This window comes from Pelodiscus sinensis, chromosome 3 (assembly GCF_049634645.1).
Source record: "Pelodiscus sinensis isolate JC-2024 chromosome 3, ASM4963464v1, whole genome shotgun sequence".
Lineage (NCBI taxonomy): Eukaryota > Metazoa > Chordata > Testudines > Trionychidae > Pelodiscus > Pelodiscus sinensis.
In genome coordinates, this window is record NC_134713.1 from 181,894,044 (window position 1) to 181,920,344 (window position 26,301).

Genomic DNA, 26,301 nt, shown 5'->3' on the forward strand with positions numbered 1-26,301 from the left:
TAAAAATTGAGATGGGGCATAATGAATCCTTGTCTTTATGGAAAATCACAGAAAGGGGGTATGCCATGACTGCTCTTGTTTCACCAATCCTCGGGGCAGAAGTGATACTGACAAGAAATGCAGTTTTTGTGACTAAATGAACATAGGAATATGTTACCATTGATTTGAAAGATGGTCTAGTAAGATATCACATGAAGCCAGGGTCCCAGGCTGGGGTCAGATTCTGTACATGAGGTAAAGATTTTGGATACCTTTAAGGAATCTTTTTGTCAGTGGGTGGATGAACACAGAGCATCCATATATCTCGGGATGAAAGGTTGTAATGGATGCCACGTGCACCCAAATGGACCTGGTGTATACCCCCAATCTTTTAAGATGTAAAATATAGTTCAGAATTAATAGTAATGGGGAACTCATTGCTTCTCCCTGATAGGAGGTGCACTAGGAGTGGAATCTAGTCCACTTGTGGACATAAGTGCATCTTGTTCTGTCGCTGCTATTCAAGACTATTTCTTTGACTGCTTCTAAACAGGTTCTCTCTGAATCCCAGAACCAGGGAGGAGCCATGCCTTCAGGTAGTGTAGTTGTGGATTGAGATGCTGTGAAAGGAGCCAGGGAGTCTGTGCAGAGTGATCAAGGTTCATACTGTCATGCAAATAGGGTAAGTATACCTGATTTATCATGGCTATGTCAGGCTCAGTCTGAATAGAAGGGGAAAGAGAGGAAAGGCATAGAGCCTTTCCCATGCAAGGTGAAATGTGTCTTTCAGGGATCTGTGTCCTAGGTCCACTCTTGAGCAAAATCAAGGATAGCAGGGGTTGTTCAATGTGGCAATGAGGTTTATGGTGGGGAACCTCTGGTGACTGAAGATGTGTTGGAGGTCTCATATATCTAGCTTCTACTAGTAATTATAGTTAAATCTCTTGCTCATTGAATTTGCAATGGTGTTCTGGTGTCTGGTATGTGACTAAGATGGATACACCAATTCCACAATTTCACTGCTTCCAAGCATAGAGAGTAGGATCATACTCTGCCTTTCTTGTTGATGCAGAACATACAGGTGATATTGTTTGTCATGACTCTGGTAGAGGGATGTACAATGAATGGTAGAAAATGTCAGTAGGCATTGTGGACCTCTGTTGTGGCCAAATACAATTATGTCACTTATTCCAAAGTAAAGCACCACTGCCAAGACCTCACATTCACTGAATTGCAGGCGCCAGAGCAGCCTGTGCTAGGGTGGAAATCCTGGGTGCTGGTTTGGGGAGGGAATTTGAGAGCTGGAGAAGGACAGGCCCTTTGGGGACAAGACAGGAGCATAGAGGTGGGGGGAGAGGATGCAGACTCTGGTGGGAATGGTATGCACAAGGAGATGTGGGGGATGCTACACTTACCTGGGGCACCCTCCACTGGCAATGACTCCTGGGGAGGCAGGAGTCTCTGGGTGCTGCTGCCCCTGCATATTCCCTCTGCCCCCGGAGCCTCATCTGCCACCCCAGAGAAATTTAAATTGCCCCGGGGTACCCCACCATCAGCACAGTGTGATTAGAGCACCTTCTTGCCCCCCACTTATCCTGGCAGCCAGCATGTGCATCCCTATGGCCGAGGTCTCTGTGTCGTGCACGGTTCTAACCCAGTCGTGTGCAATCCGTGGGTTGCAACCCCCAAGGGGGTTGTAGATGTCTTCCTGGGGGGCCACCAATGGCTGGGCCCAGTCCTCAGCCAGCCAGATCTAAGTACCACGCTGCTCAAATTATCAAAGGGGTCATGACACAAGTAAATGGGGGTCATGGTTGAAAAAAGGTTGTGCACCACCCAGGCTACGTCTACACAAGCGCGATCTTGTGCCAGAGATATGCAAATAAGGCTAAGCGTGGAATATCACCGAGCCTTATTTGCATACCTAATGAGCTGCCATTTTTGTGGAAGAGGCTCTTGTGCTAGACGGAGCGGTCTACACTGCCCCTTTTTGAGCAAGAAAAAGCCTCTTGCGCAATGCCGTTATTCCTGAAAATAATCAGCGTCGCAGCATTGCGCAAGAGGGTTTTTCTTGCGCAAGAAGGGGCTGTGTAGACTGCTCCTTCTAGCGCAAGAGCCTCTTCCGCAAAATGGCGGCTCATTCGGTATGTAAATGAGGCTCGGTGATATTCCACGCTTAGCCTCATTTGCATATCTCTGGCACAAGATCATGCCAGTGTAGACATAGCCCCAGTGTTTCTCAACCAGTGGTACGAGTACCCTTAGGGGTACTTTAGAAAAGTCTGGGGGGGGGGGGAAGGGGGCGTCAACACAACTGAAATGTGGAGAAAACTGAATCTCTGTTTTAAGTTGTACTGCACTTTATTATTTTTGTACTTTTTACACCAAAAAATTCCCCTCCCACCATTAAGTTGTTTAAACAAATGTGTTGCAAGGGTAGAAAAAAAAAGGTGTGTCTGAAACCTGTAGGTAGTGGGGTACCCTAGATCTGTATGGTCTTGGGGAAAGGGGTAGTTGTACAAACAGGGCTGAGACACACTGGCCTAGCCGGCCTGCGGGCTCTCAAATCTCCCCAAGGCGGGGCCAGGGCCCACGTGGCGCGCGACCTGAGCTTGCAGGCGCTGCCCAGCCTCACCCCGAGCCCCTGGGGACACCTCGGGAGCGAGCGAGGGGAGGCGGAGCGACCGGGAAGGGGCGGGGCCAGGAGGGCAGCTACGTAGGAGCCTCTCTGTGAGCCGCGGGGTGCCAACCGGAAGTGCTGCCCCTCCCCCCGGAAAGGGTAAAGGAAGCCGCTTTCTGAGCTCCCCCCCCCCCCCCATCCGGCCAGCACGCGCGTCGCCTCAGCCCCTCCAGACTGCGGGGCTACTGGATCCCGCTCCCCCCTCCCTCCGGAACGGCACCGAACCCCGCCCTCGCCGAGTGTGATTGGCCACCTGCCCAAGGCCCGCTCTTACCGCGCTCCCCCCGCGGCTCTCGGGCGCCTAACCCCCACCCGCAAGGCCCCGCCCTTTTGCCCTCGTAAGGAGCTTTGCCGGATTGTCCCGCGTCACTCTGACACCTTCCCGCAAGGAGACCTTCCTCCTCGGATTGGCTCTAGCTCCAGAAGCCCCGCCTTCCCACGTTTTCCTTTCCCTGATTGGCCACGACGCCAGCGCCGAGCTTCTATTGGCTTCTCGCACAGTCACTCTGGCTGGCGTCGCGCCGCTCCCCGCGGACAGGTTGCGCAGTTCTACCGGCGCCTTTTTCACGCGTCATCGTTCTGCGCCCAGCTCAGGGCAGCTCTTCCGGCCGCATCCCCGAGTCCAGCGCCCTGGCTCCCGTCGCGCGCGGCAAGTCCCAGAGTCGTTTGGCGCCCGGGGAGTTCGCGAGACACCGCTGGGCTGAGGGATCGGCCAGAGCTTCGCCTCAGCGGAGCAGCGCTTCGTAGCCCCCTGCGGCTGGGAAACGCGCCGCGAGTCCCGCGTAGGGAAACGCCTCAGGCCTGGCTTCCCAGGTAGCCGCGCTAGCCTGGGGGGGTCCGGTGGCACCTTAAAGACTAGTGATTAGACTGTGGCAATAAGCGTGACTGGCAGGCGTGGGCCGCCGCCTCATCACACGCTCCCATCCCCAGGCTGCATTGTGCCCTGGAATGCCCCAGCTGTAGCGGTTTGGAAACCAGTTCCCAGTGTTTTAGGGAGGCAGCCGTGTGGGTCTGTTTTAGCAAAAAGAGTGAGGAATCCTGAGGGGCCTCTAGGGATGTTAAATTTAGTTTAATCAACTAATTAACTGGTTGATAAGCAGGGGAGTTGTAGTGGGGTTAGTTCCTGGCCTCGCTGCAGCTCTGCCTCTTAAATATATTTAGAGTGGGGGGGTGGGGGAGACACTCCCAAGATTTTGGAAAGGGGTCGAGGGCCATACTCTTCCATGGTATTAATGGAGGAGATGTGGGGTCTGGGCTGGAGGTAAGGAGCAGAAGGGAGGCTGGGATAAAGGATTGGGGTACAGCAGGAGAATGGCACCTGAGAGGGCGTTTGGATGAAGAAGGTGGTTGTGAACTGGGTCAGGGAACTGGGTGCAGGCTTTTGGGATGTGACCTAGGATAGGAGGGGATTGTGTTCTCCAGCAGGAGATGAGGTGCCAGATCTGGGAGGGGGTATGGGTGAATGTGGAGTAGAGGGGCAAGAGTGTGGGGCAGAGAGTTGGGGAAGGAAGGGACTGCGGTGCTAGAGGCAGGTTCTCACCAGAAGTCTTACCAGCCTGCCTGCAGAGCTAAAGGCTTGCAGAGCTTAAAATGTTTGCCTGCTCCACCATGTGCTTGATTGAGTGAGCAGGAGGGTTGTGCTTTGTGGTTGCCTGTTATTCAAATAGGCAGCTCCCATTGGCCAGTGTCTGTGCAGAAACTTGACAATGAGATTGTGTTGGGGGCAGGAGCAGCGTCTGAATCTTCCCTTTTCCCCTCTAGACTTAACAGAGAAAGTGCCCCGCAGCTGCATTTCTGAGCTGTGTGTGGGGCTGCAGGGCAAGTAGGGGAGCCTGCCTGGGGCTCCCCACTGCCTCTGTGGTCTGGATCCGGTGGCTTGGCAGGCCAGATGCAGCCTGCGGGCCGTGTTTTGCCCAGCCCTGATTAAGAGCCATGTCTGGGGAGTCCCCAGCCACCCTGCTCTTTATTCCTCTTTATAAGAAGCAGTAGCGTGGGGTGGCAAGTGAGAGCCACTCTGCGAAGAGAGCCAGTCTAAAAGAGGTAGCAGTCTGGGAGAGGGGGGGCAGGTGGAGCCAGTGCTTGTGGCTTGTGGCAGGTGGAGCCAGTGCTGATACAGAGGCAGCAGAGGTGGGTAATGCATGTAGTTGACAGGATTAATGGATTAAATCCGGCTTATTAGTTAATTGTGTAGTTGTCTTCAGGTTGACATCCCTAAAAACAACCTTAAATGTGCTGGATACCTGAGGGAAAAAGAAAATAAGTTTATTAAAACATGCTTGCATTTAAAACTAACTGATATATGAAACAAAGTAGTTAGGGAAACAAAATAATTGTTTCTGGTTACCAGATGCTTCAAGATTTTAGAACTAGTAAATTGTATCCTCACACCTCTCTCACCTCATTTTTATTTATGGTTTGGAAAAGGAAAACAATTGTTCCTGCTTTTTTCAAATCTCACTGGTTTTTTCAATTTTGAATTAACTTGTCATTAAAATGAACTAGTTGAATAAACTGAATTGAAGGAAGAACCTGCAGGAGAGACTACTGCTTTCAAAAGATGACTTAGCACTTCAGCAGGCTCTGGTTCCATGCACTTAGCCAGTGACTTCCACTAGTTCAGTGGGTTGACATTCTTTAAAACTTTTGGCACCAAATATCTTTGAATATTTTTGTTTAATTTAAATTACTTCAATAGATTGTAATAAGTTTAGGCGATATGATTGACATAATTTCAAATCTAATTTAAATAGGTTAATTTTTTAAAAGAAAAATATTTAATTTACATTAAAAACCACTTTAAATAAAACATCAGATTTTTTTATTTCAAAGAATTGATTTTTCCAGCCTTGTTTTCTTGCCAGACTAGCTGTCCTTCAATTTTGTGATTATTTGGAGAATGGGAAGGTTTTTTCAAATTAGCATATTGGGTTAGTTACTGGAGGACAACCTTTTTAGCTGAGATTTAAAAGCCAGTGTCTTGTGTATTGTGTGTTGCCATTAAAGCATTTGTCACATGTTTCATGAATAATTTTGCCTCCATGTACTTAGCCAAAATATCGCTGCTCCTTTTTACTGTATTGGGTACCATGTGTAGAATACAAACTTTCTTCTATCCCAGAAGTGGCTGTCTTTAGTCACTGTTAGATTTTTTTTTTGGGGGGGGGTACCTTGTATTCTATTGAGATTATTGTTATACAGTAAACTTCTGATAATCCGGCACCTTTAGGACCCAGAGGGTGCCGGATTATCAGATATGCTGGACTATCAGAAGGGGGGGCTATGAGGGGTCTGGGGTGGGGTGGGGGGATGCTACCCCAGACCCCTTCATAGCCCCCCCTTCCGATAGTCCAGCTCTGCCCCAGGAGTCCCTGGTTCAGCCGCTGCTGGTCAGTTTCAGCAGCTGCTGAATCAGGGATGTCAGCAACAGAGCAGCTGGGGACGGGGTACTGCTGGGTTGGTCCCACAGCGCCGCTCCTCGGCACTACTGGACCAACCCGGCAGCACCCCAGCTTCTCTGCCCCGGGTGTCCCCAAGTCAGCTGCTGCTGAAACTGATCAGCAGCTGACTCCAGGAAGCCCGGGGCAGAGCAGCTCTGCCTCTGGCTTTCTGGAGTCAGCTGCTGGTCAATTTCAGCAGCGGCTGAATCAGGGACAGCTGGGGTGCTGCCGAGTTGGTCCCGCAGCCCCAAGGGGCAGCGCTACGGGACCTACCTGGCAGCACTCCAGCTTTCTGCCCCCGGATTCCCTGATTCAGCCACTGGTCAGTTTTAGCAGTGGCTGAATTGGGGAAGCTGGGGGCAGAGAAGCTCTAATGGTCTGGCTGCCCGGAGCACTTCCGGGTTCCTGATGGTGTCAGACCATCAGATGCTGGACCATTGGAGTTTTACTGTACCACCTTTAAAGTATTATCATGCATTCAGCCACAAGTTATTCTTACAGCAATATTACGGCCCCATTTATCCAAGACCTGTTTGCCAGAAATGCTGACTTATTCAAATCTATTCCTCCTCTGCACTCTGAACAAGCCAGATGAATTGCTTACCCGTTAATTGAAGAGTTGGATAGTTTGGAGACTAATCTAACTGAATGTTTTATTGGCCCTGTAATGTTTTGGAAAAATGGGATTGCTGTACTTAACTAACAGAAAATAGGATTGAAAACTGGCAAATCCAGACAAACCTATACAGCAAAAATCCAGGGCAGGAACTATTTAATTCTGTGATAAGTTTCTGCTTGTTGTAAAAGTGGTTGTGTATTTTGATCTTTGAGGTAATTGTGTTTGTGGTTGAATAACTGAAACTTAAGGACAGGCTTGCCCCTAGGTATATGGAGTCATCTATGTACTCTTATTTCCCCTTCGGCGTCATCTGTCCTGTAGGTGTGAATGTACAGCCTTGCATGTTGATTTTGGCCAAGACACCTCCCTCCGCATGTTTCCCCCTTTAAACAAAACAATTTTGTGAAGTATGTAAGTTTTTTCTTGTATATTTAATGTCATCAAAAGCATTTAATCTGTTAACTGCTGCCTTACTGCTGACCTGTGCCAGCACTAACATATCCTGCATAGAGATTAGTTACACTGAAATAACAATCTAGTGAAAAGAGAGAGTCCCCAAACAGCAGGAGTAGGAACTTGCGAGTTCCTGTTGCAGTGAACAGAAAACAGGCAAGTTCAACAAATCCCTTTCCATGTTGAGGCAGGGGAGCAAGCTTATCCTGTCAGTGGAGGGTACTGTGGAGGTGTTAATGTGCAGCTTTTGTCCAATATGGAGTTAAATTCAATTGTTTGTAGTTTTTCTCTCTGTGCTGCTTGACAAGGTTAACTAAATCATGTGTGATTTCATAGTATAATTAGGTCACACCGTTTTTGGTATGTGGGAATACCAGCATTAGGAAAAAGTATTTTTGGTCTTTGTCATCTTGTCTCCTGTCCTTTTGGACCAGTTGGTGATATGGAGAAGTCTGCATTGGTGCCACTTTTAATACAGGTATTTTTATCTAAGGTAACTGCAATAATGTAATCCTAGCCAGGTTTAATTAGTTTCCATCCTGAACTTCTGAGTCTTTGAGTTTGTTCAGTCATTTCAAGCCCTGTTTCCACCCACTGTTGTTTTTTTGTATGAGAAAATAATTTCAGTAAAACCCCTTTTCCTTCTGAGGAGATGGGAGAATTCTCTCACACTTAAATGAAGGAGTGTAAGCACTTATTGACTCTGCAGTCTCCTAAGAGATATCTGAAGAGGAATGGGGAAGGAGGATGGAAGAAAGGAAGGGGTTTAAAATGGATGGTATAGCCCAATGTTTGCATGGCACCTTTGTAGCCAGTATTGCAAGGTATTTATGTGCCAGATATTTTAAACATTCGTATGCTCCGTTATGCTTTGGCCCTTAGTCCAGAAGACATACTTCCATGCTGATGATGCTTGTTTAAAAATGCATTAATTTATGACTAAATTCCTTGGGTGGGGGAGGGGGGGGAAGAACTGTATATGTCTGACTGTTTTATCCACATTCTGCCATATAGTTCATGTTATAGTTTGTTTTAAGAACACTTTCATGGCAGATTTGACAAAACACAAAGAAAGTATCAATGTGAGATTTCTAACTATAGCTGCAGCATTCAGCCCAAGGTTTAAGAATCTGAAGTGCCTTCAAAATTTGAGAAGGGATGAGATGTAGAGCATTCTTTCAGAAGTCTGAAAAGAGCAACTCTGATACAGAAACTGCAGAACCTGAACCACTCAAAAAGAAAATCAATCTGGTGGTGACATCTGACTCATGATGATGAAAATGAATGTGTCTGTGTGCACTGCTTTGGATTGTTATTGAGCAGAGCCTGTCATCGTCATAGACACATCATCAGAATGGTGGGTGAAGCATGAAGACACATGAATCTTTAGTGCATCTGGTATGTAAATATCTTGTGACACCAGGTGCAACAGTGCCTATTCTCACTGCTAGTCCTCCTTTGTCCTCCAGGGAGAGACTGCTTCTGCCCTGCTCAGCTGCCCTTTTTATATGGGCCAGCCTGGCTTTGATTGACTGTTCCAATAAGCTTTCTCCCTATTGGCTAGCTCAGTAAGCCCCCTTCCAATTGACTAGGTGTACAACAGCCTCCCCCTGGCTGCTTTAACCCTTATTATGCCTGTCTGGAACCGCACTACATGGGCCACTGTGCATTAATCCATGTGTACCACCTCAACCTTCCTCCCACGTGAACCCAGAAGGACTTAATGAATAAAAAGAAACCTCTCTCTTACATTCACGATCTTGCCAAGAAAAGGGAAAGATCAAAGCTTTCCTCTAAAACGGGTGGGGAGCCTAAGGCCCGGGGGCCGAATATGACCTGCAGCCCACCTGGCTCAGAGCCCCCTGTTTACCTGGCTCAGGGCCCCCCTCCAGCATTGGGGAGCTTTCACTGGCACTCCAGTCCGCCACCACCTCTCCATGGGGCTGGAGCTCACACAGTCTACTATCTTGGCCTTCTTAGGCTCTCATGTGTGGATTGGGAGTGTCGGGAGTGTATTTCTTCTCAGTCGGGCCAAATCAGTGAGGTTTTTTGGTTTTTTTGCTTTTCACTTGTGTGCGATCACCGACCCAACCCAAAAAAGGTTTCCCACACCTGCTCTAAAACAAACTCCAGGGACTTCACAGCTGGCTGTTGTTACTTTGTCTTTTCTTTTGGTTTTGTGTGTTGTTGTTCATAGATTACACTTACAAAATGCAACTTCTCAAACTGATGTGCCGGTACTATTTTCAAAATGTGGTCAAGATATTTCTATTCCTTCCCTAAGCCCTTGTACCCTCACTCTCCAAAAATCCTCCTCTTTTCTTGTTTGCCTGATAGTATCGCTTGATTATAATTGTTACTTTTTGTTACTAATTGTTTCACATTGTTACTTTTTTCCCCCCTTGATCATCTTTATTTCTACTACGCTGTTATTATTTTCAGGACACCTAGTTTCAAGTACAGTTCTATACACAAAGGCAGGAGCAGCAAAAAGACTATTTCCCTGACAGTAGTAGAGCTGCCTTGGAAGCCAGTGAGGAATCCCTAGCCTAGGACAAACTTCAGAATTCCACAGTATGTTACCAGAGAGCAATTAATAGTATCTATTTAGAGCCCAGTCAAGTCTCTGATGTAACAGTTGCATGGTCTACTTTCCAGTTCTTGCAAAACAGAGCCCTGTGGGTCCAAGACAGGATCCTTCAAAATGTCAATCTGACATCCTTTCAAGGTAGAGCAAGGCAATGGCTTGATAGAAAGTTGTTCTGGGGATGAATCAGGATTTTGTGAAGAAGAAAGTTGTCAGCAGAATCCCTGCTTCATCCAGTTGAAAGGCATATAATGAATGAGGCATGAGACTGAAGGAAGATAAAAGATAGAGATTCTCTACATTTTAGTCAGGAGGAGAGGATGGAAGAGGATAAAGTATGGGCCAGATCAGACGTAAAACATTCACATAAAAAAGAATCTGACACATCAGAAAAGGGCAGACAAATAAATAGTGAGAAGTTTTTAAAGTGATTGTATACAAATGCTAGAAGTTTAAAAAATAAGATGGGTGAACTGGAGTGCCTCATAGTAAAGGAGGATACTGATATAATAGGCATCACAGAGACCTGGTGGAGTGAGGACAATCAATGGGACACAATCATTCCGGGGTACAAAATATATTGGAAGGACAGAACAGGTCGTGCGGATGGGGGAGTGGCACTATATGTGAAAGAAAATTTAGAATCAAATGAAGTAAAAATCTTAAATGAATCAACATGTTCCATAGAATTTCTATGGATAGTAATTCCCTGCTCTACTAACAATATAACAGTAGGCATCTCTTATCGATCACCTGACCAGGACAGTAATAGTGACTATGAAATGCTAAGGGAGATTAGAGAGGCCATCAAAATAAAGAACTCAATAATAGTGGGGGATTTCAACTATCCCCATATTGATTGGGTACATGTCCCCTCAGGACGAGATGCAGAGACAAAATTTCTTGATACCTTAAATGTCTGCTTCTTGGAGCAGCTGGTACAGGAACCCACAAGGGGAGAGGCCATTCTTGATTTAGTCCTAAATGGAGCACAGGATCTGGTTCAAGAGGTAACTATAACAGGACCTCTTGGAAATAGTGACCATAATATAATAATATTTAACATTCCTGTGGTGGGAAGAACACCTCAGCAGCCCAACACTGTGGCATTTAATTTCAAAAAGGGGAACTAGGCAAAAATGAGGAGGTTAGTTAAACAGAAATGAAAAGGTACAGTGACTAAAGTAAAATCCCTGCAAGCTGCATGGACGCTTTTCAAAGACACCATAATAGAGGCCCAACTTAAATATATATCCCAAATTAAAAAACATAGTGGAAGAAGTAAAAAGAGCCACCGTGACTTAACCATGTAAAAGAAGCAGTGAGAGATGAAAAAGGCATCTTTTAAAAAGTGAAAGTCAGATCTTAAGGGGGTTAATAGAAAAGAGCATAAACACTGCCAAATTAAGTGTAATAAGAAAAGCCAAAAAGGAGTTTGAAGAACAGCTAGCCAAAAACTCAAAAGGTAAATAACATGTTTTTAAGTACATCAGAAGCAGGAAGGCTGCTAAACAGCTAGTGGGGCCTCTGGACGATCGAGATGCAAAAGGAGCACTTAAAAACAATAAAGTCATTGCGGAGAAATTTAATGAATTCTTTGCTTCAGTCTTCGTAGCTGAGAATATTAGGGAGATTCCCAAACCTGACCCGTCCTTTGTAGGTGACAAATCTGAGGATTTGTCACAGATTGAAGTGTCATTAGAGGAGGTTTTAGAATTAATTGATAAACTTAACAGTAACAAGTCCCCGGGACCACATGGCATTCACCCAAGAGTTCCGAAAGAACTCAAATGTGAAACTGCGGAACTATTAACTATGGTTTGTAACCTATCCTTTAAATCAGCTTCTGTACCCAGCGACTGGAAGATAGCTAATGTAACATCAATATTTAAAAAGGGCTCCAGAGGCGATCCCAGCAATTACAGACTGGTAAGTCTAACGTCAGTACTGGGCATATTAGTTGAAACAATAGTAAGGAATAAAATTGTCCGACACATAGAAGAACATAAATTGCTGGGCAAAAGTCAACATGGCTTCTGTAAAGGGAAATCATGTCTTACTAATCTATTGGAGTTCTTTGAAGGGGTCAAACATGTGGATAAGGGGGATCGAGTAGATATAGTGTACTTAGATTTCCAGAAAGCCTTTGACTTTCACCAAAGACTCTTACGTAAATTAAGTTGTCATGGGATAAGAGGGAAGATCCTTTCATGGACTGAGAAATGGCTAAAAGACAGGAAACAAAGGGTAGGAATAAATGGTACATTTTCAGAGTAGAGAGGGGTAACTAGTGATGTTCTCCAAGGGTCAGTCCTAGGACCAGTCCTATTTAACATATTCATAAATGATCTGGAGAAAGGGGTAAACAGTGAGGTGGCAAAGTTTGCAGACAATACTAAACTGCTCAAGGTAGTTAAGACCAAAGCAGATTGTGAAGAACTTCAAAAAGATCTCACAAAACTAAGTGATTGGGTAACAAAATGGCAAATGAAATTTAATATGGATAAATGTAAGTAATGCACATTGGAAAAAAAAATAACCCTGACTATTCATATAATATGATGGGGGCTAATTTAGCTACAGCTAATCAGGGAAGAGATCTTGGATTCGTCGTGGATAGTTTTCTGAAGACGTCCACGCAGTGTGCAGCAGCAGTCAGAAAAGCAAACAGGATGTTAGGAATCATTAAAAAAGGGATAGAGAATAAGATGGAGAATGTCTTATTGCTCTTGTATAAATTCATGGTACGCCCACATCTTGCATACTGTGTAGAGATGTGGTCTCCTTCTCTCAAAAAAGATACACTGGCATTAGAAAAGGTTCAGAGAAGGGCAACTAAAATGATTAGGGGTTTGGAACAGGTCCCATCTGAGGAGAGATTAGAGACTGGGACTTTTCAGCCTGGAAAAGAGGAGACTAAGGGGGGATAAGATAGAGGTCTATAAAATCATGAGTGGTGTGGAGAAAGTGAATAAGGAAAAGTTATTTACTTGTTCCCATAATGTAAGAACTAGGGGCCACCAAAAGAAACTAATGGGCAGCAGGTTTAAAACAAATAAAAGGAAGTTCTTCACACAGCGCATAGTCAATCTGTGGAACTCCTTGCCTGAGGAGGTTGTGAAGGCTAGGACTATAACAGGGTTTAAAAGAGAACTAGATAAATTCATGGAGGTTAAGTCCATTAATGGCTATTAGCCAGTATGGGTTAGGAATGGTGTCCCTAGGAATGGTGTCCCTAACCTCTGTTTGTCAGATGATGGAGATGGATGGCAGAAGAGAGATCACTTGATCATTACCTGTTCAATTAATTCCCTCTAGGACAGCTGGCATTGGCCACTGTCGGCAGACAGGGTACTGGGCTGGATGGACCTTTGGTCTGACCCAGTATGGCCGTTCTTATGGTGTCATGGTTAGACAGTTGACTGCTGACTTGGAGAATTGGATTGTATTCCTGCTTATGTCAGAGTTCCTATATGAATTTAAATCAGATTTTCCCACAGCAGAGCTGTCCCAGCCATAGGATGGTTGGGGAAGCTACTGGAGGTCCCACACTTTAAGGTGCCTTGCAGCAGAGCCCCAACTGTCCTATTGATGGCATAATCCCCCATATTGACGTTAGCCCATGGGATCCAGGAAGGCCTTTGGGATTACCTGCGGCGGGGAGGGCACTGGTATGGGCCGGCAGCAGGGGTCGAGTTCCCCTGCACTGGAGAGAGTAAAACGGGTTTGGGCCAGGCAGGGTGCTCTACTTCCTGCCACTGTGGTGAAGCAGAGCAGCCCACTTTGAAGATTGGTGGCAGAGCTCCACTTCCCCAGCTTCTACTGCCATGGTGACTGCAGGTTGCTACCTTGCACCAGACCCTCTCGCCCAGATAATCCCCTGGGTCATGTATCCAGGGAAGGAGTGCAATGAGGTAGGAGGGGGCAGAAAGGGGTGTGATAAAGTGTCAGTGGAGGCAGAGCAGGGGCAGGAAGAGGTGGGCAGGCCTTAGAGCAGGAGGAGGTTGCCCTAGGTCCTGCGCCCCCTTAAGTACAATCCTGGCTTACAGTTTTGGCTTTCACAGCTCCTAAATTGTTTTTCTCATTTTTTGTGAGCCTAACTTGAGCCCTTGGAATCTGATAAGACCTTTGAAATAATGAAGTCTTGGGCATCTCAGATTGGGTATCCAAAGTTAGTGAAACCTTTGACCTTAATCTTTATGTGCCCGACTCCCCAACTGTAATAATAGCTTTCATCTCACAAGTCTTGTGAGAATACATTAATATATATTTGTGAAGTGCTTGGATACTAGAGTGATGAGCACCAAAGAAATGCCAAGACAAAGAAAGTTAACAATTCTTTAATCAGAGCAGTATGTGCAATAAGTAAGGAAAAGTTTGTCGTCATTGAAAATACTGAGCAGAAAACAAAACATTTTGTAACTGTTCATTACATGAGCACCATCTATTCTGTAAACTGAATGAGCAGGGGGTGCTTTAGAAGAAATAATACAAGACCATGTAATTAAAGACTGTCATAATACATATGCACAAGGGGACTGAATTGAAGTGAACAGATGAACTTAACTGGACCTTATACATTGGAACAATTGTTCATGAATAATTCAGCTTGTGAAGATATAGTTTCAGTAATGATTATAGCTGCTCAAAACATGGTATTTCTATTTGGTGAGAAATTTTGACATTCCAAAATTTTTTATTCCAAACTGGAAAGAGAACAAATGTATAAAATAATTTAAAATAATTTGTTTTGAAAAAAATGTGTGAAAAATAGTAAATTTGGTTTGGGATTTTGGAATTTGATCTCATATTTTATATATTATGTATTACAGTGAAATGGGGAGGGGGAGTGATACAATAAAATAGAAAACAAAATTCTGAAACAACTTCAAATTTTTCCAAAATAAAAAGTTGCCAAAAGGCATTTTTTCCCTTCGGTTTTTCATTTTCAGGAAATGTTGAAAATTCTACAGTTTAGTGAAAATTTTCAGTTTAGCTGAAATAGGGGTTTTTTTGTTTTTTGTTTTTTTTTAAATCAGAAAAAGCTAAGCGCAAATTTTCTGACTAGCTTTAGTGATGATTTCATGGTATCTGTGCTTCCCCTACTTCTGTGGTGAGACGGCAGGAGCTAAAATGCTGCAGAAGGCCTATGTCTATGTGAAGGCCTATGTCTATGTGAGACATTCCCGCTTTACTTTTGCAAAATAGTTGATGCAGCCCAGCAGCTGTGCAGGAAAGGGAGTTGTAGGTGTAGCTGTTCACTCACTATTTGCAAAATGATTAAAAGGTACCTTCCTTTGTTATTTAAACAGGCAAATAGTTCTTTCCATTATTGTGTGTCAAACTACAGAGCCAATATTTGGTGTGGTGTAAAGATGTGATGTTAAAACTGATATTCACGATGGCCCTTCATGCTATTCTGATGCTATTCTGTACTACATTAAGGGCAGCACTGCAGGTAGGCCAGTCAAGTACAGCATACTGTACCAGCAAGACATTTCTAGCTGGTTCATTGAACTGCAAAGACACTGTACCATCTCCAGTCCTTTCACAGAGCTGCCTTTCCTTTGGCTCTGTCTGAACGCAGCCCCACAGGAAAACAGGGCTGGGGCAACGGAGAGGCTGGGAAAGTTATGGCAGCTGGAAGAGGTATGGCTGCTGGCATTCTGCTCCTTCCCGCTCTGCCTGCACCTTCCAGTGAGGACAGTAGCAAAACCCCCAGCTCTGTCCTCTTTCAGGACTGCTGGAGGAGATGCAGCTGTATAGAAGGGCAGGGGGAAAGGCTGGGGCTTTTTCTGTTGGCAGGGCCAGTGGGGAAAGTAGCAGAATTTTGAGCAGCTCCTTCAGCTGTTGTATCGGTACCCCTTTCACTCAGGTAACATGGGATGGGGAGGGGAAAAGCATGAGGGCCCTGGATGGGGGACAGGGCAGAGTCCCATAGAGGTTCATATGTGTAGCTCACATGGCCACCCCTTTAGCTAGTGCTCCCCCACCTAGGTACCAGTAAAATGGATTTTACTTGCACCACTTATTAAGGATAGATACTTGAAAGTACCATATGATTAGCTATATAACCGTTGACATTACTTCTGCAATGGAACCAATTGACTACACACCTGCTAATTGAATAATTAATGAATTCACTCCCCCACCCCGTTTCAAAATACAATTCTGCTATGACTAAGTATTTATTGAAAATGGTAATTGTTTCTTTGTAGATGGAGATAGCAGAGGAGGATAATAGTGGAGAAGAATACCCAAATGAAATCCATGATTATCTGTCGGCATTTGAAAAATCTCTTGGTGCTGTAGATGAGATGCTGAAGACTATGATGTCTGTTTCTAGGAGTGAGCTTCTTCAAAAGGTAAAGAACAGTCACCTCCCTTTTCTTGTTGTTTTGAATTACAGTAGCATTTCGGAACCCAATCAGGCTTGGGGCCCACCTGTGCTAGGCATTATGCAGACAGATGGTCCCTGCCCCAGAGAATTAGTATTTAAATTAACCTTTTACGTTTATAGAACACTGCTCATCCCAAAGTGCTACGCAAGATACACATACAAAAATAACCCAGTAGGGTGATTTAGGCCAAGGATGTAAAGGCTTATCCCCTTCATAGGATCTTTAATATCCTCAAGAGTAGAGAGAGGAACTATATTTCTGTGGTTTTATGTGAAAGACCTTCACCCAGTAAACTCAGTTGTTCTCAGTTTATGTATTTAGGAAGAATGGAAGGAGGAGTTGACACTGGAATTAGGACTTTTGGTTCCAAGAAGTCTAGGTATGCAGAACTTAATGCTTAGTCTGCTTCCCGCAATATCAAACACAGGTCTAAGGTATCCTAGAAAACATTTTTTTTCAGCATGTGGTGCAAGGTGTACTGCCAGAGGACTTCATACAAGCATCTATATATTTTTAATGCTTAAAACTGAATTTGTAATTTCTTTCTTTAGGGCAAAAAAAGCTCATGCATAAGGAGTCTTGTTCGTCCTCTAAGAAGTCCTAACGTAAATAAATAATGAAGAAATTACTCTTAACAGCAGCAGTCTTTTGACAGTAGCCACGTTAGAATTGGTGATCTGTACGATGATATCAGAGTTCCTGGAAATCCTATAGTACTATAACAATAAATTGACTTTGACAATCAAAAAATAAATCTCATTACGCATTTCTTCTCCCCTCAATGTACAGCCTAAAGTGTTCCAACAAGTCTTGAACACATCTAATGTGTACAGTGTTCATGTTTATTAGTTCTCTGTGGTATATTAACCTTCCATTACAGCTTCACATGGATTTTAGTAATTTTTTCTTGCATTCTAAAATTCTTTGCTGTTTTATGTGGGGGCTAGGTAGAGTTATTTTGAGAAATCCTGGAGATGAAATGTGAGCTTTATCCTGAGAACTGAATGTAGCAGGTGCTCAGTACCTCTTAACAACCATCCCATTCATCTTTTATAATCTGTGACATTAAATGATAAAAAGTGAATACAGTAATTCCTTATTTAACACTACAGATATGTTTCAGAAAATGATCGTGTTAAGTGAAAACGTGTTACGTGAGGTCAATTTTCCCATTGAAAATAATGGAAAAGGTGGGGGTTGCATTTCAAGAGGTGGTGTCTGTTAGGACTGGGACACAAGATTGGGGGATAAAGGAGACTGGGTTACAGCAGGGAGGGGAGGTGTTTGGCTCTGGGGAAAGGAAGGGAGGAGAGGGGAGAGGGATTGAGTTGGGAGTATGCCCCTGTGGTGGGTGTGTCAGTACCCGCACTGCGTCCGGCGAGGGGGGTTCGGAGGGGAACGGTGTAGCGAGCAGCTAACCCTCCACCGTTTTGCAGGGAGGTGGGGGAAGCCCCACACAGCTGCCGGCGATGTGACGGCTGGGGAAATCGTGTTATTCCGGGGACGGTTGTGTAATTCAAAAAACGTTCCCTAAAAAAAAATCGTGCTATCGTGAAAACATGTTAATTGGGCCCATGTAAAATGAGGAATTACTGTACATATACAATGGGGAATAATCCTGCAAAGAGAGATTTAGACAATTTAGCATGGTCTACATGCTGTTCTTGTTTGATGTAACTATTTCCATTGTGTGTGTGAGAGCTCTACTGAAATTAAACTAGTACAACCCTAAGTTATATCGGTATACAGGTGCTTTATACTAGTATAGCTTATTTCCCTTCCCTTATGGAAATAAGCCATCCTGGTATAATACACTATATTAATTTAACTTACCCAGTAAATTAGAGCAGTAAATTTTTTAGTGTAGGCGAGCCCCTGAAACATATTTTCCACCTCCAGTTTCTATGATTAAAGTTCTCTTGGTGGCTCAATTGCCTGCATTAACAGCATGGAATTGATTGAAAAACCATGCACCATTGGTTCTTTGGCACAAATATATTCTTATGGAATTGTACTGTGTATATTACTGAAAGCTACTATAAGTTAAAAACAATACAACAGCAAATGATGGTGGTTTTTGTTTTTGTTTTTAGTTGGACCCTCTTGAACAAGCAAAATTGGATTTGGTTTCTGCATATACATTAAATTCAATGTTTTGGGGTAAGTATGCTGGAGGAGGTTAAGAGAAAGAGGCTTGGGGGCCATTTTAATACTTTTTTATGGCTGCAAATTTTAAATCATATTCTGCAGTCCGATATCTATCCAATATTCTTTGTTGTTCTAAGAACTGAAGTTTGCTATTTTCCTTAAATTAGGGTAAGTGATGCTGAAATTCTAAATTAAAATGTGTAATTACATAGGCTAGCAACAGATATGTAAATAAGGATTTGGGTTATTTTGGCAGCCTTTTCTTTCCTTTTCAGTTAACCATATTAGATTACTAGAATACTTGAATAGAATATTTTTAAATTAGATATATAAACAGAGCAGGTAAGCTCTAATCCTGCAAATGATCACATGTGGATCTTTGTGTATTGCCTGTTGTAAGACTGGGACCTTAATTATTCCTTCCCTCATGTTCAAGAGAACACTTTTTTTTTCTTGCAGTATACCTGGCCACTCAAGGAATCAATCCCAAGGAACATCCAGTGAAACAAGAGCTGGTAAGAATCCCTTATAAAATGCATTAGTAATCTTTACTGTATATTTTAGAAATGTGCATCTGTCTGTCTGACTGTCCATTTGCGAGTCTATATGTTCAAGAACTCCTCCTAAATGGTAAGAGCTAGGACCACCAAATTTGATGTGTGGCTTCCTTATATCATATCTTAAAGCAAGATAAGGGTTTGGTTGTGCCTGGAATTTGATTTTCTCTTGAAAATGGAAAGGGAGAGGTATGGTAGGAGAGACAGTTATACTGTAGAATGATCACAGGGGAGCAGCAAGGAACCAGAAAGGGGACTGAGACAGCTATAACCCCATTGGGCCATCAGAGGGCAGGGGTAGAAAAAGGGACAGCTACCTACTATAGATTTCAGAGAGTTTGTCTATTTGTGTGTCTGTCCCTCGCTGGGGGACATGCACCTCTCCCCCCGCTGTGCCTGTGCAGCAGCCAGGGACAGGTGCTTCTCACGTGGCCTCAAGATGCCACGGTGAGAGAGGGCTGGGGTTGTCCCCTCTCTCTAGGCAGCCTGCTACTGAACCCCCTCATCCCCATCCCAGAGCAATTATTTAAATTAAGAAAAATAAAATGTATTGAGTTAAGGGCCCTGACCACTGGGTAAATCTTCTAGTTATTACATCGTTTAAAATTTGCATTTAGAAACATAATTTCAGTATCCATGCACTGATGTGTAGTGTATACATGGCATTATATAACTGTTGATACAAGCTGCTTTCCTTGCCAAATTTAAGAAAGTTATGGTATCTTTAGTTCAAAACAGTATCGTCCATGGAAAGCAAAGTTGTCAAGGCTGGTAACATTGGAAAAGCAAAATAAGATAAATGGTGTCATCCTCTTCTCCCACCTTTTGTTTGAGAATTGGACTCTGAGCAGACCAGCTTTTCACTGTATCTGTTGAACAGAAAAATGTTACATGCCTAATAATAATTTATAGTTTCCAGTACAGTGTTTTTCCTATAAATACTTGGAATGATGTTAATCTCCGAGGCTCCCTTTTCTTTCTCTTGTATGACTAAAAGTATAGTGTGGTTGATTTACTAGCAAAGACGGGAAAATGCCCCCCCTTTTTCCTGTTCCTCCATTAATTCATTTTCTCAGCAGTAAAGAATCCAGTTCAGCAACAAAGCTAAAAGCTTTTTTGGCACCAATTGTATGTGTACTGTCCAGTAATTCTGCATTAGTGACATATTTACAACCTATAATAAATCTTTTTGGTTTGTCTTTATTCCATTTAAATACATGAGTATGGTATATAAGGTCTGCTATCTTGGAAATTCTGCTGACTTAAAAAAATCAAATCATTTAGCTTGAAAAAAAATAGAAATAATATTACTAATACTAACGTTAAAAATAGAAATAATTATGGCCATTTGAAATGCCCATGTTAATAACAGATTGGTGCTATATGAATATCTTTTACTTGTGTACATTATTATGTATGCTTATCCAGTCTCTTTTTACAAATAACAATGAGAATCAATAAATATTTCTTTTGTCAAGAATTAATGTGATATTCTTATCGCTCACGTGAAAAGGGCAATCAAACAGTTACTCTCCCACCATTTGTTTTGTTTACTAGAACTCTGCTCAGCATGTACTTATAGGCAATACGCAGGGATTCAAATGATATTAATGAAACTCTAATTCCAGCTGTCAGAGTTCATTTCCCCTGTCACTTTGTTGAGATGTTTCTGTCAACTTCTTTTTTCCCTTGCTGATATATGTAAGGATGCCATCTGTTCTGATTAGCAATCTCAATCGTGCTAGAGAAATATTATAGTGCACTATAAATGCATACCCGGTACAGCTTAACTAGTTAAAGCTACATCTTTTACCTGGAAAGGTTGGCTAATGTTTTCAAAGATCAGTTTGAAACGTGGGTTCTGATCATCCTTGTAAAACTGGTAAATTATTTAGTTATCTGACTTTAGGTACGCAAGGTAGAAAATGTGGGCTATGTGCGTATGTTGATATATGCAGGGCTCGACAAACTAGGCAATCTATTCGCCTCTGGCGAGTAGATTTTAGCCCAGCGGGGCCATGCACTTGACAAGCCCTGGATATATGTGTTATCTATGTACAAAAATGCATGTATTTTATTTATTTAATATCTATAATTTAGGGAATATGTAAAGTGCTACCTAAGGGCTGTTCGTTAACTATTTTTCTAAGGTCTCACTGTATACCTGTGGGAGAGCTGGCAATTGAATTAGGTGTCTTAAATCCCACAGGACCATCCTTTCTCTCTGTTTATATAAGATACACATCACAGAATAATCGAGAGTTTCTTTAAAAAAAAAAAAGTCATGCTTTTTTTGGTATGATTGGTCAGATTAATAGGTTGGTGACATTTTGAATTTCAGCAGATATATATTTTATATTTATATAAAGCACCTATGGCTTAATTTTGCAGACTTTACTTAGGCAAAATTCCTATCAACTTCTGTGGGTGTATAACCTTTTTAAGGGTTGGAAGAGTAGGTCCATAGGTTGTAACTTGTAATACCATTAGGCAAAATGCTACAGGAATGAGGACCATACATATACCTGTATACAAAAATATGTTTGAAATTATATCACTTACAGCCTCATACACTTCCCAGTATAATTAGCATGTGTTGCAGAAAATCTGCTAAAAGCAGTCTTGAGTTTGCAAAGAATCCACTAGCGTTCAAACAGAGATGAAATATTTTATTCTGCTGCATGTTGTGGAATGCATGATGTTCCATATGCTTTGTTCTTACTGATTTGTATTTTAATAGTACTTCACAGAATAATATCAGTTGTGCTTTTCATTTGGTATCTTTCAGGAGAGAATAAGAACGTATATGAACAGGGTCAAAGAAATAACAGACAAGAAAATGGCATCTAAACTAGATAAAGGAGCTGCAGCAAGATTTGTAAGAAATGCATTATGGGAACCAGCTCCTGAAAATGAACGTAAAGTGAAAACTTCTAAGTCAAAAAAGAGAAAAGTGAACTAGTCTTTTATATTCCTTTAGGTTTTATTTATGTTTGTTAGGTAGGGACATAACTAGACAATTTTTTTAATTGTGTTTTGTATATCTTTTGCATCACAAATGATGAATCAAAACAACAATTTGGTGACTATATATTTAGTTAACACCTAAACTGTAGTCCCTGGTTATACAGCGTGTATTGAAATCAATACCCATGTATATCTGAAAGTAAAAGTTGTCCTTGGAGATTAGTTTGTCTTGTTAAAAGAGAACAAATTATTAATTTTTCCAACTCTTTATTATAATGTGCTAATTCATTATTTGCTTCTAATTTTGGGGTCATTCTGACTGGAACTGTTTTCTTAGTTTTTACTAAGTTTAATCTCTGAATGTTCAGACAGTCACAAAGCAATGGATATCTAGTCTGTGTGTATTGTTTACATAGGAGCTACTTGGTTGCAAGTACATCTGTGTATGTAATGCTCAATTTATAGAGCATAATATCCTTTGTATTAAATAAACACAACTCTTTTTTCAGTCTCTCAACTTGAATTAAGTGCTGTTTATGGCCTTTTAATGTTTTCATGGCCTTTAAATATGGATGAGAGCTTAATGCTGGCACTGCAAGATGGACAGGCTAATAAGGATAGGGGATTGTGGGAATGGGGGGGGGGGGGGGAAGGGGTTCACCGTTTTCTGTTCCCTTGGATTTTGATTATGGAAGGTATTCTCTTCTAGAAAGTATTGAAATTCTAGTCAAATACCCTGTTTTAAATATGCCTTGATTAATTTGTGCTCTTTTATCAGGGAGTGGGTGTGGTACTTAACTTGTTGAGAACCTGTTCATGTTTCAGTACACTGCAAGCTCACAAATTAATACAAGTTTTTGGTGGAGGTGGTTTGCAAACAGTAGCTGTGTGGAGGATGGAGTAAATGCCTGTGATTAGGAGTACTCTGATTTGAAAGGTATAAGTACTGGCATCAGCGATTGGATGAATAGAAGTGAGTGTCTCTACCTCCTGTCAAATGGAAAACCCAGTATGAGATACTGGGTTAAATTTGCTGTTGCCATGCACTTTGTACAATTAAGGCCTCAATCCTGCACTTTACAAAGTACAGATATTAGCAGCATTCCTGCACACAGTCCATTGACTTAAGTGGCTGTTTTTGGCCATAAGGGTGACAGCTCTCATCCTGTACATTTCAGGATTTGGGGCCTCAAAGTAGGGTGGAGTGGGTGTAAAATTATTTCAAATCAGAATGAATAGCATTTTACACTTTTAATCAGTGTAAATAGCAATGCAAGGGTAGTGCAATGGTGAATTGGGCTAACAGTCTGAGAGTCACCTCCTGTAATTTGAATTATATCTTACCCGCTAATGTGAATGAGCTAGATTCTACTGAATTGTTAATTTGTAGTTAATATGTTGAATTTCTATTTTAAACATCATTGAAAGCTAGTGGATGATACTGAAAGGTATTTATTATTCTCATAGTGATAGAGATGCAGCCGTGTTAGTCTGATGTAGCTGAAACAAAAGACAGAACTATGTAGCACTTTAAAGACTAATTTTAAAGTGCTACATAGTTCTGTCTTTTATTATTCTCATAGTTATTCTGAAGAATTATACCACCATGTGCTTACATACAGTCTAGACTTATAATGAAATGTAGCTAATGCTGCATTAATCAAAACATTTACCTTTAAAAATACATTTCTGAATGGTCAACGATAAACTGGCTAGCTGTGTTTATTATTCACAAATGCTAATAGTTTTGTATCTTTAGAAAATGACTCTGTAAATGTTGTGATGACGAATAAACAAGCCTTATTAAATATGTAAATATCTTGTACATATTTCTGGAATACGTGCTACTATTAGTTCTAACAAATGGTTTTACTCCTCCAAATGCTCATTCATCGGCATAACTTTATGGCCACAAGTAGTCTAATTGATTGCCCATGGGGCCATTCACATGAGTTATTTATGTTAAAGCTGCATAAGTGTTTGCTGAATCAGGGCCAAAATAAGAGTACTCACAATATACCTGTTTCCACAGGGTATGTATAATTAAAGACTCAGTCATATGACTCATCTTTGGCCTTAGCTTTTTACCATTTTTAATCTTAAAATATTTTTACAACTATACAAATTGATAGTGTAAATAAGTGGTCCAGGCTGTTTGTGATAGTAAATTCCCCTCACCCCACACAACTTCATTTGAAAGTCTGTTTGTCCTTTTGAGGGCCTCTTAGGTCCTGGTCCTACAATATCCTCAATGGGTGAGAACCATTCTACAGAGACCCATTGACTTCAGTGGGGTTCTGTGTGAGTACAGGACTCAGCATGTACAGAATTTGCTGCAGGATGAAAAGTTAGTATAAACATTTAGTAACTTCTAAATCTGGCCTGAGGTGTCGACCAGTATATGCTGGGCTTATTCGTGTGTGTGTGTGTGTGTGTATGTATGTATGTGTGTCTAGATGTATATACATGCTTAACATATTGATATTGTGTGCTTTGCAATACACATTGATAGTGATTTTATATACACACACATTAAAAAAAACCTATCCGGTTATATTATTGATATGACATATATTAATATGCATTAGGGATGTAAGAGGGTAACCAGTTAATGATAAGTTGCCAGTTATCTGTTCTCTGCAATGCAGGGCCAAGAACCTTGGCAGTGTTTTAGGGCCAGTAGCCTCACAAAGCCAGGAGCTGTGGCAGCCTTGACTTGGCCAAAATTCAGTCACACTGTTAATAATTTCTCCAAACATCCCTAATATGCATTAAGTACAGAATAGAAAAATAACGTTACATTGTGCATATATTCCTAGCAGTTACATAGCTAATTCAAGCCATGGCCAATTCAGACCATTCAGCAGTTACATAAGTAATTCAGGCCATATATTGTGTGCTTAATGCAGATTAAAATACGTGAAATACATAATACATATGATAGTGTGATTTTTGTAAGCATATAAAATCATTTAACAATATATGTATATAAAATCATCAAATATATATTATTATTATTATGTATTAAGTGCACAATATCAAAATAACACGTATATTTCTAGCAGTTACATGGCTTGAATTAACCTATGTCTTTTTAGCATAAGTGAACAGGATTATAAGTATCCCATAATACTTTAGAAAGCAAAGATCAGCTCTGGCATTAGAAAATAAGAAACTTGTCAAAACAAAATAGCTGAATGTTCTAGCTAGGAATGTCAACGAGTAGTTGACTAGATGATTAACCGAAAAGCCTGGGTTTATCCGTTAACCTAGTTGACTGCTTGCATTCCCCCCGCTGCCTCTGATACAGAGCAACAAGGAGAGGGAAAGCAGCAGCCGGTGCTGGGGAGACCCATCTTAAAAGCCAGTTCTTCCCAGCACTGGCTCCGTGGTGCTGTCTTCCCCTCTCCCTCTCCCCAACCTCAGAAGTAGCAACGCAGAGTGGGGCAGGAGAGGCTGCTGCAAAACAACCTCTGTCCACAGCCAGCCCAGGCCACCATAGGCAGAAGCTGCTTCATGGGATGCACAGCAGCCTCTGTCTGCGGGGAGCCTGGATCCCCCCATGGATAGGGGCTGCTGCCACCCTGCACTGCTGCCTCTGTATCAGAGGCAGCAACACGAGGAGGCAGAGAGCTGGTCTGCGCAGGGAGATAGTTTTTAAACTGGCTCCCCTTGTGGACTGGCTCCCGCCTGCCATCCTGCACTGTTGCCTCTGTATCAGAGGCAGCAGTATGAGGTGGCAGGGGGCTTCCGGGCACTGGCTGCCAGCCCTGCCCCTGAGGACTGTAGAATAGTCGAGTAACCTCATGAATTCTTATTCATTACTCGACTATTCTATTACCCAGTATCTAACATCCCTAGTTCTAGCTGTGTACAAGCTCAGAATGAACCTTCATAGACAGTATCTCAAATGTTAGTGGTCAGGACAAAGATTAGGAAGGAGCAGAATAAAAAATTAAGGAGTTGGGAGAAACTGGTGGATTGGATTTTAGTGACGGGTAAAGAGTTTCAGAATTTGTAAGATCACCTATAAATATTCCTAGTTAAAATGTGTAACATTGGGAGCACACCTTTTATGCAAGTTGAATGTAGCAGTGGTATACAAGATGACTTCCTGGAAATTGGTATCCTATTGAGCAGTAATCCTTACTGATATTAGTTTTTGGGGAGTGGCGAGACTCTTGAATGTATTTCCTATGAAACCAAAGTGTGGCCAAGCAATTGACTGCAGTTTATCAACGGAAGTGTGGTATAGTCATGCAGGAGATCAGATTTCTTGGACAGGCCAATAATTCTAACTTCAGAAACCAGGCCTATGGCAAAGCGCACGTAGCCTTCAGAGGGGATGATCTTTAATGCTTGGTTTGCTCAGTATCACCACTAGTCATCCTGTATACAGAACTCTTGCAGGAATTCTGTGCCACTGTGCACGTGAAGAATTTGTGCTGGCACAGAATTTTTTCCTGCAGAAAA

At 42.4% G+C, this 26,301-nt stretch overlaps 1 protein-coding gene across 1 annotated transcript; it reads left to right on the forward strand.

Moving 5' to 3' along the window:
* The first annotated feature begins 2,962 nt into the window (after window positions 1-2,962).
* Window positions 2,963-23,644, forward strand: C1D (C1D nuclear receptor corepressor). Its single transcript, XM_075925566.1, has 5 exons — window positions 2,963-3,472; window positions 15,974-16,120; window positions 18,250-18,316; window positions 18,764-18,819; window positions 21,650-23,644. The coding sequence occupies exons 2-5, from the start codon at window positions 15,974-15,976 to the stop codon at window positions 21,821-21,823; spliced, it is 444 nt and encodes a 147-aa protein (XP_075781681.1). The 5' UTR covers window positions 2,963-3,472; the 3' UTR covers window positions 21,824-23,644.
* The last annotated feature ends 2,657 nt before the right edge of the window (window positions 23,645-26,301 follow it).

Bases quoted from the DNA above. Each gene is read 5' to 3' on its own strand.
- C1D (XM_075925566.1), top strand. From the start codon at position 15,974: ATGGAGATAGCAGAGGAGGATAATAGTGGAGAAGAATACCCAAATGAA. The intron at 16,121-18,249 runs GTAAAGAACAGT...TTTTGTTTTTAG, and splicing joins GGAGTGAGCTTCTTCAAAAG to TTGGACCCTCTTGAACAAGC. The intron at 18,820-21,649 runs GTAAGAATCCCT...GGTATCTTTCAG, and splicing joins ATCCAGTGAAACAAGAGCTG to GAGAGAATAAGAACGTATAT.